At 41.1% G+C, this 12,750-nt stretch overlaps 2 protein-coding genes and 1 long non-coding RNA gene across 5 annotated transcripts; 2 read left to right on the plus strand and 1 right to left on the minus strand.

Moving 5' to 3' along the window:
- Nucleotides 1-225: 225 nt before the first annotated feature.
- On the plus strand, nucleotides 226-971 carry LOC123154945 (uncharacterized). The gene is made up of 3 exons (XR_006477132.1): nucleotides 226-429; nucleotides 541-609; nucleotides 840-971. It is a non-coding gene; the product is annotated as an uncharacterized lncRNA (long non-coding RNA).
- Nucleotides 972-4,282: 3,311 nt separating this feature from the next.
- Nucleotides 4,283-9,510, plus strand: LOC123154165 (uncharacterized). Of its 3 annotated transcripts, none has more exons than XM_044572954.1 (3): nucleotides 4,283-4,445; nucleotides 6,368-7,598; nucleotides 8,580-9,504. In XM_044572954.1, exons 2-3 carry the CDS (start codon nucleotides 7,377-7,379, stop codon nucleotides 9,141-9,143), a joined length of 786 nt encoding a protein of 261 aa, XP_044428889.1. In that variant the 5' UTR covers nucleotides 4,283-4,445; nucleotides 6,368-7,376; the 3' UTR covers nucleotides 9,144-9,504. The 3 variants fall into 3 exon arrangements, 2 of the variants coding, with proteins under 2 accessions (XP_044428889.1, XP_044428890.1); XR_006476702.1 differs by lacking the exon at nucleotides 4,283-4,445 and adding an exon at nucleotides 7,741-7,864 and having other exon boundaries at nucleotides 7,388-7,598; nucleotides 8,580-8,736; XM_044572955.1 differs by lacking the exons at nucleotides 4,283-4,445; nucleotides 6,368-7,598 and adding an exon at nucleotides 7,610-7,864 and having other exon boundaries at nucleotides 8,580-9,510.
- Nucleotides 9,511-9,577: 67 nt separating this feature from the next.
- On the minus strand, nucleotides 9,578-12,537 carry LOC123154164 (E3 ubiquitin-protein ligase SINA-like 4). Its single transcript, XM_044572953.1, has 2 exons — nucleotides 12,274-12,537; nucleotides 9,578-12,021 (listed from the first exon to the last, which is right to left on the minus strand). Exons 1-2 carry the CDS (start codon nucleotides 12,490-12,492, stop codon nucleotides 11,290-11,292), a joined length of 951 nt encoding a protein of 316 aa, XP_044428888.1. The 5' UTR covers nucleotides 12,493-12,537; the 3' UTR covers nucleotides 9,578-11,289.
- Between the last annotated feature and the right edge of the window lie 213 nt (nucleotides 12,538-12,750).

Here is a 12,750-nt window from a genome sequence, read left to right on the forward strand (position 1 = left end):
GTACAAGGCATAATTTTGCCAAATGTATTGCTTGATATACTGGTAGGAAACATAAACACACCTACATAAACTGTTTCAAGCTTTGCTTTGCTTTGCTATGTTCTTAACTTCCAATCTATGTTATTAACTTCCAATAGCATATTACATGAAATATTCATTGCATCTCATTTTGCACCCTGGTCCACTCACCAAAAAAGGGGCAGCCCATAGTGTTTTTGTAAAGAACGCAATGAAGCAAAGTAGAATCTTGTATTAACTTGTATCAATCTTCTTTTTGCAGTACTTTTGCATGCAGTAATCTTGTTTGTGCCTTTGGAAGCGAGGAGATCCAGACTGAAACAAATGCAGCAAGGAAGATATTTACTACAGACAAACATGTGCACTGCAGTTTTGTTGAGAGAGATTAAGTCAGGTGCACATTTGTTTCGGGTAATCTTTTCTTTTGTTGACATGAATTTTGTTTACTATAAACAGATTTGTCCGTAGGATTTGAGGCTGCAACTAGCAGATCTGAAAAGCATTTTTTTCTTGCTTCACTAGGAATCTTATGGGAAGTAGTGAAACTATGATTTGGCCCTGGAGGCGTCACCTAACAATTGTGCTTGCCAGGTTAGTTTCTGTTGTCAGGAAGATGACCTTAATGCATTGGTAAGATTTGAGGTTGCTCTCGTCCATAGGTACAGAAAAAGGGTACCAATATTTACATATTCTAGGCTTGCTGACGAATGTCACACTTTCTTAATCTTCCATATCACCAATATTTGAAATGTTTATTTGATGTGGATGCACCATAGAGTAGTGTTCTTCATTTGATGTTGCTTTTAATTTTCAATGTTCAGTGCAATACAACAGTATGGCTCTTGCTGAGAATTTCAATCTGAAGCTAACTGGTATTGATGTTGTGCAACATCGAACGTTCAAATCTTTAGAATCAGTGGACAAAGTAGTTTCTTGTACATACTAGATCGGACAATTCTTTTCTGTTGGAAGTATATTGTTGGATCTTAGATCAAGAGGACGGTATTTTTTTTGAAAAGGAGGGCAGTCCCCGGCCTCTGCATCAAAACGAAGAGGACGGTATTGAACTGGTCTTTTATCTAATTTTCTTTTTAAGGAACCAATTTTTTTTAGCAAAGTTAGTACAATGGGCGAGAAATCAGCTAATTCGTTTTCTTGTTGCTAATAAAGAATGTTTTAGGACAATGTTTGTAGCTAGACTTTGTGCATAGATTTGTACTGTGGATGTGTAGAAGGAACCACATTGTTGGTACCTGAAGGCACACTCAATAAGATTATCTACCCTTTTATTATTTGGTTTGCGCCAAACTATCATACATTCCATTGCTTGGTTGGTCATGTAGGTGACAAGTGATGATCTACTTACTATAAGTCTACAAGTGGATATATTTTCTTTTCAACTCTTGTCACCTTGGTATTATTTTTTTGTTCTTCAAGACTTGACATGGATGACATCTAGGGGCAAATGGAAGTTATGTTATCCATATAGACAAAATGAGATCTATCTTGAAATGCAGAAGGTTTGTGCATTATAGTTTTATTGGGTGATCGTGAGAACCAGCGCCGAGGAGATGTTGCGGGTCATCGAGGAGTACATCACGCCATATGTTCATGCTCGCTCGTCATCGTGGCAGTCGCCTGCTATCCTCGCTAGCTCCCGCTGCTGCTGAGGGGTACCACCGACGCTCATGTGATGGATCGCTTGCATGTCACCGGTGGGGAAAATTAGGGAAACTTAATAAAGTATAGTTTGATTATTTTAAATGTTGAGTTTACCTCACATACTCTGTGTATTTATATAGTACGCTTACAATATATTCATATTATGTACTCCCTCTGTAAGCAAATAATATAAGATGTTTTAGGTCACTACTTGTCCAAAGTGTGAGGTGAATTTTCACTTGAAGATGAGTGCATAGTATCAAAAAAACGTCTTACATTATAAGACGAAGGAAGTAGAAACGGAGGTAGTAGAAAAGAAGCGAGAGGATGTGACAAGGATAACATGTGCGATATGTTGTGGAGCAATACGGTGATAGAGGAGAGGACAATGGAAGTAATAATAGTTAAGACGTGATTTGCATATCCAAAAATTAAATTTAACAAGACGTGCATTGCACGTGCACAATTACTAGTCTCTATAAATTTTATTAGTCGTCAAACATTGATGAGGGAGGGCAATTTAATCCATTATCCATGGCTGGATTTTTCTTAGTTGTGATCTGAACTGGATCTCTGCAAAGTGTCTGTTTTGTCTGGCTGTGTTCTTGAGCAAGTTTCTCGATATGCTATCAGGATTTTCAGGCTCAGATGTTTTAAGAAGAAATGTTGAATTCTCTTTCGCCACGAAACTGCAAAAACACCGTACACTCTTTCACACCGTGAAGGAACATCTCAACCGATCTATAACTGGTGGAACAATGGCAACATTGCATAGTTGTACTGTCATGTAGTCTCCGAATATGTTGATCTCACGAGGTAATAAATTTTATAGCATTATACTTAGCATACTTAGAATGAAAAGTTAAATCATGCATGTGTTCAGAAACTAAGTTCAAAATCATGCTTGCGATTTCTTTAAAATCTAACCTGCGAGCGGATTTTGGCAATTGTTGGGAAATATTTGGTTATGCTTGATTATCGTCTTTCTTACGCCTTTGTTCATCACGGTAATATATGTTTTGTCGTAGTGCATAGACATTGCACTAAGTAATTCTTCATTCATTCGTCTATGAAATTGCTAAATGTTGCCCATAGCAACGCACGTGCATTTTCCTAGTTTGAAGTAGTATTCGAGTTTTTATCATGTATAATTCCCGCAGCAACGTACGGGGTGTCATCTGATGTAAAAGAAATGTTTCATACCATTAAAATAGGGCAATGCTAAACCTACGTACGGTCTGTACGGTCTGTTACGTGTTTTACGTAAACAGTGATGTGGAGAGAGATTATTGGATCTATAGGAGGGCACGGGCCCACCCCCGTTAGAATCAGGGGGCCGATAGGTTTAGTTGTATGGAAAATTACGCAGGCCTTCGTAGGCACTACGTAGGTGTAGGATTATCGATTAAAATATGTACGTGACATTGTATGGAAATATTCCAGCATTTTAAAAAATATTTGTGACATTTAGAAAATATATTATAGAGAACGTATTTTTTCATTGGTTAACTTTTTATTACCATTAAAAATTGTACGGCATTTTAAAGAAACATTCACATGTTCCCGAAAAAAAAGAAATATTCATGTGTTTCCCATGTCTGTATATTTTTTAAAATATTTATGCAATGTAAAAACAATTCCCATAGTTTTGAAAAATATTTATTGCCAATGTACAACGTGTATTTAAAAAATGTTACCGTGTACTCAAAAAGTGTTCAAAACATGTATTTTAAATATATACATCATGTATGTGAAAAATGTCCAACATGAATCAGAAAAATGTTTCACATGTTCTCCAAAAATGTATACTATGTACTAAGAAAAGGTAAACATGTGTTAAAATAGACAAAAATCGACAAAGAAACAAAAAGGAAAGTGAAAACCAGGAAAACAAGAAATAAACAAAGAAAATCAAAGTATAAAAAAGAAAGAAAAACAGGAAAAAACAATTAGAAAACAAAAGAAACCAAAGTAAAAATGAAGAAAAAGAAGAAAAAAAGAAAATCGGTGAAAAACAAATAAAACAAAGGAAAAATAAAAGAAAATGAAAAATTAAAAAAGGGCAGGAGCTAACCTAAACAAACTCTCGGCACCACCAAATCGATGGATCGGTGTCTTAACATCGCCGCCTCATTTATCCCCAAAGTGGTGACATCTCCCCCCATCTCTCAGCTTACCTCTGCCCCCGCCTTGCTAGGGCCTTTCCGAACTCCCTCGACAAGATGGTACGCTCATGGAGGAATCTGGACCGTGTTTGCTGGTGTGTTTTTCTACCTGAAGATTTTTGGCTCTATATTTCCACAAATGTTGGGATTTAGATGTTTGAAATCTTATTAGGACTAGTCTCATTTATTTATAATTTCAAGACCGTAAAACCGAGTCTAAAGCGAGCCCTCTTAGCGATTTGCGTTTTTATCCGTCCATTTTCACGATTTGAACGTTTTTGGCCGTTTGATCTGCTTTTTTCTTCTTCTTGAGAATGGCCGTTTGAGAAAAATAAAGGCCGTTTGATCTGCTGTGTACAACCATCTGTCTCGATTCTGTTAAATAGTGGCCCAACTGGGGGAAACGGAGGCCGGTGGTAAACTGGGCCTTGTTCCCCGCCAAGCCAGCCCATTTAAATATTCGTAAGAAAAAAAATCGTGAAAGGGGATCCACAGCGCAAACGGCGACTGCGAGCACACGACTCCACCACCTCCGCCGGCGAGGGTTAGGGCCTGTGGTCGCCGCCAAGTGGACTCCCGTGCGGCGGCGATGACGAGGAGGTAAGGCAGCCCACTTCCATGAAATTGAAATCTCCCAATACAGATGGAGATCCATGCCCTTTTTCTGTATGTGCTTTTTGGTTCTTATAGGAGAATTTTAACTCGCGAAGTCACTAAATTAAATCTGAACGGAGTAATCAAGCGTCCTTCAGCGCGTTGCCGTCTTCATCCGTTGGCTTGGATGTCCAGCGATGGATTATTTTATCAATCTATCTTATCTGACGCTGCTTCCACTGGCAAATCGAGACGGCAATCGTGATTCTGCCCATGTGTGATTGTTGCCCTTCGTTGTTCTTGACAATAACAAGATGCAAGGACCACAAACCCGTCAAATTTAGCTATAGCTGGTCATGCATTCGCAATTCATCCCTGACCCGATTACATGTTTTTCTATAGGCTTCAGGTCCTTGAAAGTAACAGACCTCTCATGGCTAAGCCTACACCTGTACAGATGACAGGGCACCTTTAATTCGTCATATTGCTAGAAGTGATTGGATGTGCACATAGAGCGCGGTGCTCTGCTTTCAAATAGTGCAGCATGTCAAAAAATAATTGACGTTTAACCACAACAAGATTAGCCTATATACTTGAATTGGTTCTCTGTCTGGTTACTGATGCCTTTATTGACAACCTAGCATTCCCCACTCATCAAGGCAGGTTCTCTATCTGGTTCTTCATGGCTTGATGTGGCTGCTAGGTCTAGTAAAATGTACCGTCTCTTCTTATGTATACACCTTCAGAATATAAGATGATATCACACATACTGTGATGAACAGAAGAAGATAATGTCCTGTCATTTCTATTTCAATGGTTGTTGTGTGCCTTCCCTAGGTATAAAAGGTCATATGCTTAATAATGTTGGGGCTTAATTTAAATCAGCTCATCTTGGCAATTGTTTCACTTATTTCTACCATAGTTTGTCCAAATTTAAATCTTCCCTTTCTTGAGTTATTAGAAGGTTTCAATTGACTTCAAAAAAGTTGTGTGCTTTTGCAAAAAGGGAAAGTTCTTTCTTTTTTTCTCAGAGAAATTCTGTACGGTTTGTCTACCCTTGACTTGATCTTGCTACTATCATACTATTTCATTGACAATTAGGTTTTAGAATCAGATGGATGATACTAATATTCCACCGCAAGAATTCCTCGAGGATTAGACGTTCACATTCTTAAAGAGTTGATTTTTGTTCCACTTTGACAACTTAAATGTAAGAAAAAATAAGCCCCACCATGTTATGTAGATCAGGAAATGATAGTTCAAATATTTGAAGTTTTATTGAATTTATCCATTATCCAATTTACAAAATATTTATGTAGTTTCCTCGAGATGGACCGGCGCCGCAACACGTGCTTCTTACGCCAGTTCATGTAAATTTACATTTTCTGCCATATTACCACATTACTTCGCTTACAAACCAATTAAAATTCAACTCTTCAAATACCAATGAACGTATCGGGTAGATTTCAAGGATTTAGAAGTTATTGCATGCCATGGTTGGAAGCCAAACTTTGTCACATGCCTTAGTTAAGTCTGTCCAAGTTACGAAAGTTTTCATTTTTGGGCACGGGTTTGATGGTTTCACCTTCCAAGCTCTTTTAGCTATTTTCAGTGCCCTATCAGTTGTTTCAAATTTAACTTTCATATTTTGTATCTTTGTATATTTACAATAAAAATGAAGGATTGGTGTTGATATTTGTTTTTAGTAGCGGCGACTTAAAATTTCTTATGCGCTAGAGTTAGATTCGGTAACTGTATTTGGATTTCTATCCTGCATATTTTGTAGCATGTATGTACTCCCTCCGATCCATAACAAGTGTCGCAGCTTTGAACTAACGTTGAGCAAACCTTAGTTCAAAACTGCGACACTTGTTTCAGATTGGAGTATCTTTTTTGACTCGCATTCTAAGTTTGCTCTTTGGTGATAGATCTACTTATGGACCCTTCTTGATGGCAAGGAACATTACATTACATGGCCAAACGAATTGGAGTAAGTCGACTCAGACCAGCCACCTCCCTTGTGGTAATGCTTTTTTCTGCACCCTCGGCGAGCAATTTGCAGCCACCAAAGGGAAGAATAGAGGGAAAATGAGGAAGGAAACCAAGAAGGTCAATGTAAGATCGGCCTTCATCATTGATAATAGCACCCATCGCGATGAGTCTATATACAGAAACTCTTTTCTCCAAAAAATATGTAGTGTTACAAACCGTAATGAGAGTAAGTGATGCGAATCCCTCTCATGTATTGCTCCTTTTAATTTGGGATATTTTATAAGTCGTATGATTTATCGATTTAAAGTTTGAGGCTGAATGTACATGATTTTGTTTTGAAATATGCAATGTAAAATTTTGATTGCTCTAGTGAAACTGGTTAGCACAAAGTAGATCTACATGTAGGATATTCTATCTTCTATTCAAAATAGCTAATCCCTCCAATCTATATTACTTGTCTAGATACGGATGTATCTAACACTAATAATATGGATCAGAGGGAATAGTTAGAAATTTTGTGATAAATAATACTCACTCGGACCCAAAATAAGTATGAAACTCGCAGATTTGCGATAATTGATAGATTTTGAATGTTCTATTAAGTATCATTAAGCTTAACTTGTTCTTTTTACATTTTGTCATGCACGGAATGAAACTTCTAGCATGTGTTCTTGTAGCTTGGATTTTGATTAATCTATTCTTATAGCTTGGCTCCTGAAAGTTTTACTTTTTTTTCTTTCAAAAAAGTTTTACTTTTTCCATATATTATTCTTTTATGAGCCTCACTTATTTGATTAGTGTAGTTATGTAGTTATCTTTTATACGAAAATTTCTATTAGACAGTTGTTTCTAACTTAACACTAATGTCTACCTATAAATCATAGTTGTGCTATTTATGGTAAGTATCCATCTAATATATACTTTTATGAAGCACAACTAGAGCCAATGATGTTATTGGATCCCACTGATTGTTTTCCTGACCGAGAAAGATGTGTTGTGCATTCTGTACGCTACATGATGCAAATATTTTCATTAAAGTTGGCTAAAGTTCCTGTGAACACAAGCTCGGTACAACTATATGGATGTATAGCTGCGCGAGATTGTCTGGATTCATTGCTAAATTATATTGTCAATCGTAGCAGGGACGATCCCATTACAGTGCATCAGGTGAACATCTTTCACATCTCTACTTACCCGCAGTCATTTTTAATAGTTCATTGATTTCATAGTTTAAGGTTAATTTCATCACATGCATAGAGTAGATGGATCGAACTATAAACCTTTTTTATGGCATGCTACAACCACTTAGGTCCGCTCGGAACTCCTTTGGCTTTGTGCTCCGCAAACTCCGTGCACTGAGCCAGGCCGAATCCGGCAGCTCAGGGAAGTGGAGCACTCTTCTAATGCAAAATGGTGAAGCGGCCAAAAGCCAGGTTCCAAAACATTTAGTAATACATAAATATGTACCTATTTACGTTTGGTGTTATGGATGAATATTTGCTTCCATGTGGTTAAATCTAGTAACTATGATATCAAATGGAGAATAATACTGTGTAATGGCAGTTACTCAGAAAAGATATTGCCGGTTAAATAGGTGTGAAATTGAGTGGTCTACTAGGGACTAATAGGTATTTTATGAAAGTCAAACGCAATAATTTTGGACCATTCATATTCTTTTTGTTTCCTTGAATGCGTCTATGGGTGCTTATCACAAATGTTTTGAACACAACAAATACCTTAGCCCTTGAACTACAAAATCTTTTTTGCCTGGTTGTAACTTTAAGTGAAATGTTATCATCTTCACTCATATAAACATTTGAGATGTGGTGAAGATGGTTCCAGTTTGAATATCTTATCTGTATGGTGTCTTGCGTGGGAATACATGTGCCTTGGAGGGGATGTTATAGAACGATGGTGTTCTCCTTGCATATATTAGGCTAGTTTATGGATGATTATCTTTTGCATGCTTTATCAAACATTATAAGTTTCATGTGCAACCGACTTATGTTTGTAGGTGGGTTGAGAATCTATGCCACATCACTTAAATGCGATCCTTTGTCAATTGGCTAGAAAGAAGAATATACTCTTTAGGCAACTCTTTACTTTTACTATGAGCCACTATATAGCAATTTAATAATAGTTCTGCAGGGCTCTCTCATTGAGATGACTGGCCCTAAGAGGGGAATCACAATGACCTCTCCTGTTCTAGTTGAGTTTGACATGAGGATCAGGAAAGGAGAGCAAGAAGAAGATGATCTACAATTAATTGACGGTGCAATAGACTGCGAACTAACCACACCTTCCCGTCCATCCACTAACCGCATTAATGGCGATTGTGGAGCAGTTGACATCACTTTGGCCCGCGTTCCCGGTGCGGTGGAGGCCACTATAGATGTTATTATATCAAAAGTGCAGAGCGGATTCAGTTTATCTCTGAGCTCGTTTGTGTTTGCCGGTGGGTCACATGAGGGAATCGAACTCTTTTGTGGTACTATCGGTGAGTCATGTGGCTTAACAAGAAGATATGTGATTGCTGTACAGATGGGTAGTTGGATGCATTTGAAGTTCAATGTAGGTCAGAAAGGCTCTGAATATGATGATCTGGAACGCTATTGCCGCTTCAAAGCAGACATCCATGGGTGTGACTGTCGACAAATAATACTTGAGCATGCATCAATCTCGCTGAAGGTGACTTGGTTGATTGTGCGATAAAGTCGTTGTGTTTTGTATTCAGACTTTACTGGAATTATTTGGTCTTGCACTGGATGGATACATAATCTCCTGCCGGCATGCTCCACCTGCGCGCTCTTGCGGCGCGGCTATCTCCAGTTCGTCCCAGATGAGAAGGGAAGCAGATAATGTTGCATGGCTCATTCCTCGTTCATAGTACTGTAATTGTGAATTTACATTTGCTTGAAGCGTCAGAAGCTTCATATAGTCGAGGATAGCACAGCTGCTCTGCGAAACATCACGTACAAGACCAATTGTCCTGCCCCTGTTTTTTAGACACCTCTGTGCGAACCTGCAGAGGATGATTATCAGCAAACTGAAAATAAGATAAGGATGTAGCTGCTCTGCCTTTCATTGCTTTCGATCTTGTATACAACTTATTTATAATTACAGATCATCAAAATTATGTATGTAGCTGACTGAATAGCAGGTAAATCATGTACTCCCTTCATATCAAAATATAAGATGTTTTTGTAGGCTAGTTCAGTTTACAAAAAGGTCTTGTGTTTTGATATAGAGGTAGTACTAAGTATTACTCCCTCCGTTCCGAATTACTTGTCACAAGTATGGATGTATCTAGATGTATTTTAGTTCTAGATACATCCATTTCTACGACGAGTAATTTGGAACGGAGGGAGTAACACATAACATGCAATATCTTTGCTAGGGAAAAAAATCAACAAGCGTTCAGGTTCATAACCAAGCTAAACAAGTACTCCCTTCGGCTTGCAAAATAATCTTATACTTATGAAACCCTCTAGCTTGCAAAACGATCTTATATTACAAAACGAATGGAGTAACACTTTACAATCCATGGTGCTGTGCACCAACAGTAAAGATGTGGGGATGCACCTTGGTGTTCACAAAGCTGGGGAGCCCAAGAATCAGCATGGTCGACGATTTCAACTCCAGGGGCACCAGGGCCGAATGATGGAAGGACCGGAGGCAGCGAGGACGACGTCGGTGAGGCTGCGGTGGCCAGAAAGCTACAACCCGCTTCTTTTCCCTCTCATTTTCTCTCTTACAACTTGGTAAAAGCATAATATTTAATGAAACTACTGTGCAGACGATGCTCCATCGTACGATTTGTGCCTGATGCAAATCTGATGCTCCGCTGCACTTTTCGTCCAGGCATCAACGGCTTGATCAAGTGGATCATGCACAAATCGTCCAAGTTGCGTCGTGTGTATAGCACTGTTTAATATTTAAATTCTTAGGCCAACTCCAACGCGCCGCCGCTGTTTTTCGATCTAGGGTTCCACCCGTGGTGCTCCGAGGGAGTGACGCGGGGGAGCGGGGTTTTGCACATTAAGGTCCTCTCAGGTCCAGCTTTGCCCACAAAAATAAATAAGAAATGAAAAATTGATGTTAGTTTTTGAGAAGGATACATTTACATGCATCTTGTTCCTCCCTGTCTGACAAAATGATTTACAGAAGCTCCTTTCTTGTGAACTAACAACTGAAGAATCTGAGCATGGACAACCTTATACAGTACAGTAAGAGAAGCTAGAGCAATACGCTTCACAAATTCCACCCTTTGTCGAGAAAATTGGTTGCGCTTGACTCGGATAAAATACAAACCAGTAGCTGCATTACTACTACTTAGTAGAGTAGTAATCCCTCCGTCTCGGAAATATTTGTCGGAGAAATGAATAACGGAGGGAGTATTATTTAGGCTATTTGTTCAGCATTCCTACCCTTGCTTAGCTACAGTACTGCTACCCTTAGCTGCATTACTACCGAATTGAACTGGTTAGAAGCCAGAACAACTTAACTAACAGAAGCCAGAACAATTCATCGTCTCATTCATACACTCATACTACTAATCATCCATAGCTTAGCTGCACTACTTCCACTGAATTGAACTGTTCGTCATACTATAAATCTTAGTACTCCCTCCGTTCCTAAATATTTGTCTCTAGACATTTCAAATGAACACCACATACGGATGTATGTAGACATATTTTAAAGTGTAGATTCATTCATTTTGCTCTGTATGTAGTCACTTGTTGAAATGCCTAAAAAGACAAATATTTAGGAACGGAGGGAGTATATTGCATTAAACAAGTTAACCATGAGAAGCCATCTAAGTTAACATGGTGCAGATAATCAAACGCATACGAGTACTTCACTGCAACCTCCTCGGCGTCCTGGCCTGTGGTGTAGGTGTAGCGGACTTGGGAGCGCCGCCGGCCGGTCGGATCAGATCAATCCGGACGCTTAGCATGAGAGTGTCGCCGGAGAGCAGCTCCTGGGGCACCGCCAGGAACATCCCCTGCCCGGGCGCCGGCGCGCCGGTGGACAGCGCGCTGCTGCTCACCGCGGAGGTCATGAGGACCAGGTTGTCCTTGCCGTCGCCCGCCGGGCGCTCCACGGACAGCTTGCACCGGAACTGGGGCGCCGCTTCGGCCGCGCCGTCCGGCCTGACGTAGACCAGCGAGACGGCGGTGGCAGCGCCGAGCGGGCCGAGGGAGACGAGGAACACGCTGCGGTCCTCCCCGACGAGCACGTGCCAGCGGCGCGACAGGGAGAAACCGAGGTTCCAAGGCCGGCCGTAGCGGACCGTGACCGCGTGGCGCTGGTGGCCGGCGGCGAAGTGGTCGAGCAGCATCGCGCGGGAGCCCACGAAGACGCAGCCGGGCTCCGGGCAGGAGCAGGGCGCGCACTGGCACGCGCGCTGGTGGTCCGCCGCGCCGTGGTACACCACGTAGCGCTCGCAGCCGAACACCTTGTAGGGGCACGGCACCTTGGCGGCGCCGACCACGGCGTCCAGCTCGCCGCAGTGGGTGCCGGCGCGGCTGCAGAGGGCGGCGTGCCCGGCGCGGCAGAAGCAGCACACCACGTGCCCGGCGGCCTCGCACTGCGACAGGAAACGCAAATCCTCAACTTCCATGACCGTGGCAAGAAGATACTAGATATAATCCTAGAAGGGAAAAGATGACGAATTTCTTAATGATAAATACATAGATGTGTAATAATCGATCTACGCAAAGAAATCCTCTCAGAAAGTGAGATGGAAAGAGGGTTTTTTCGTTCTTCCAAACAAACTTGTGTTCTTGGCAAGCAGAATCGTGGATCACTCTGTCTCTGGGCGAGAGGGGAATTGAATCACCTTGAACACGGGAGGCTTGAGGGGGAGGAGGCAGGCCTGGCAGTGGAGCAGCGCCACGTCCATCCTCACGTCGATCTGCACCGGCGCCATGGATTCCCCCGCCGCCGTCACAGCACCCCCACCCTCTCCGCCTCCGCCCTGCATCAAGACCTCTCCTTCCTCCCACTCCGGCTTCACCTCCTCACTCACGCTATTGCCGCAGCTCTCCCCTCCCTCCATTGTTATTTCTTCTCGCGCACACACATGGTGAAATAAGAGAATGGAAAAGGGGGGAGAGCGGCAAAAGAGGAAAACTAGAGGGGCCAGGGCGGCCATTGCGAGACAGCAGAGCATATACCCAATAAGGGAAATAAAACCTCAGACAAAAAATAACGGAAATAAACAGGACAATAATTTGATCTTGTGTAGCCATCCTTGCTTTTTCGTTTTGACTGTTCAAACAGAAGAACGTTATGAGAGGCCAAATTCAGTATTCCG

The sequence above is a fragment of the Triticum aestivum genome, chromosome 7A, assembly GCF_018294505.1.
Source record: "Triticum aestivum cultivar Chinese Spring chromosome 7A, IWGSC CS RefSeq v2.1, whole genome shotgun sequence".
NCBI classification, from domain to species: Eukaryota; Viridiplantae; Streptophyta; class Magnoliopsida; order Poales; family Poaceae; genus Triticum; species Triticum aestivum.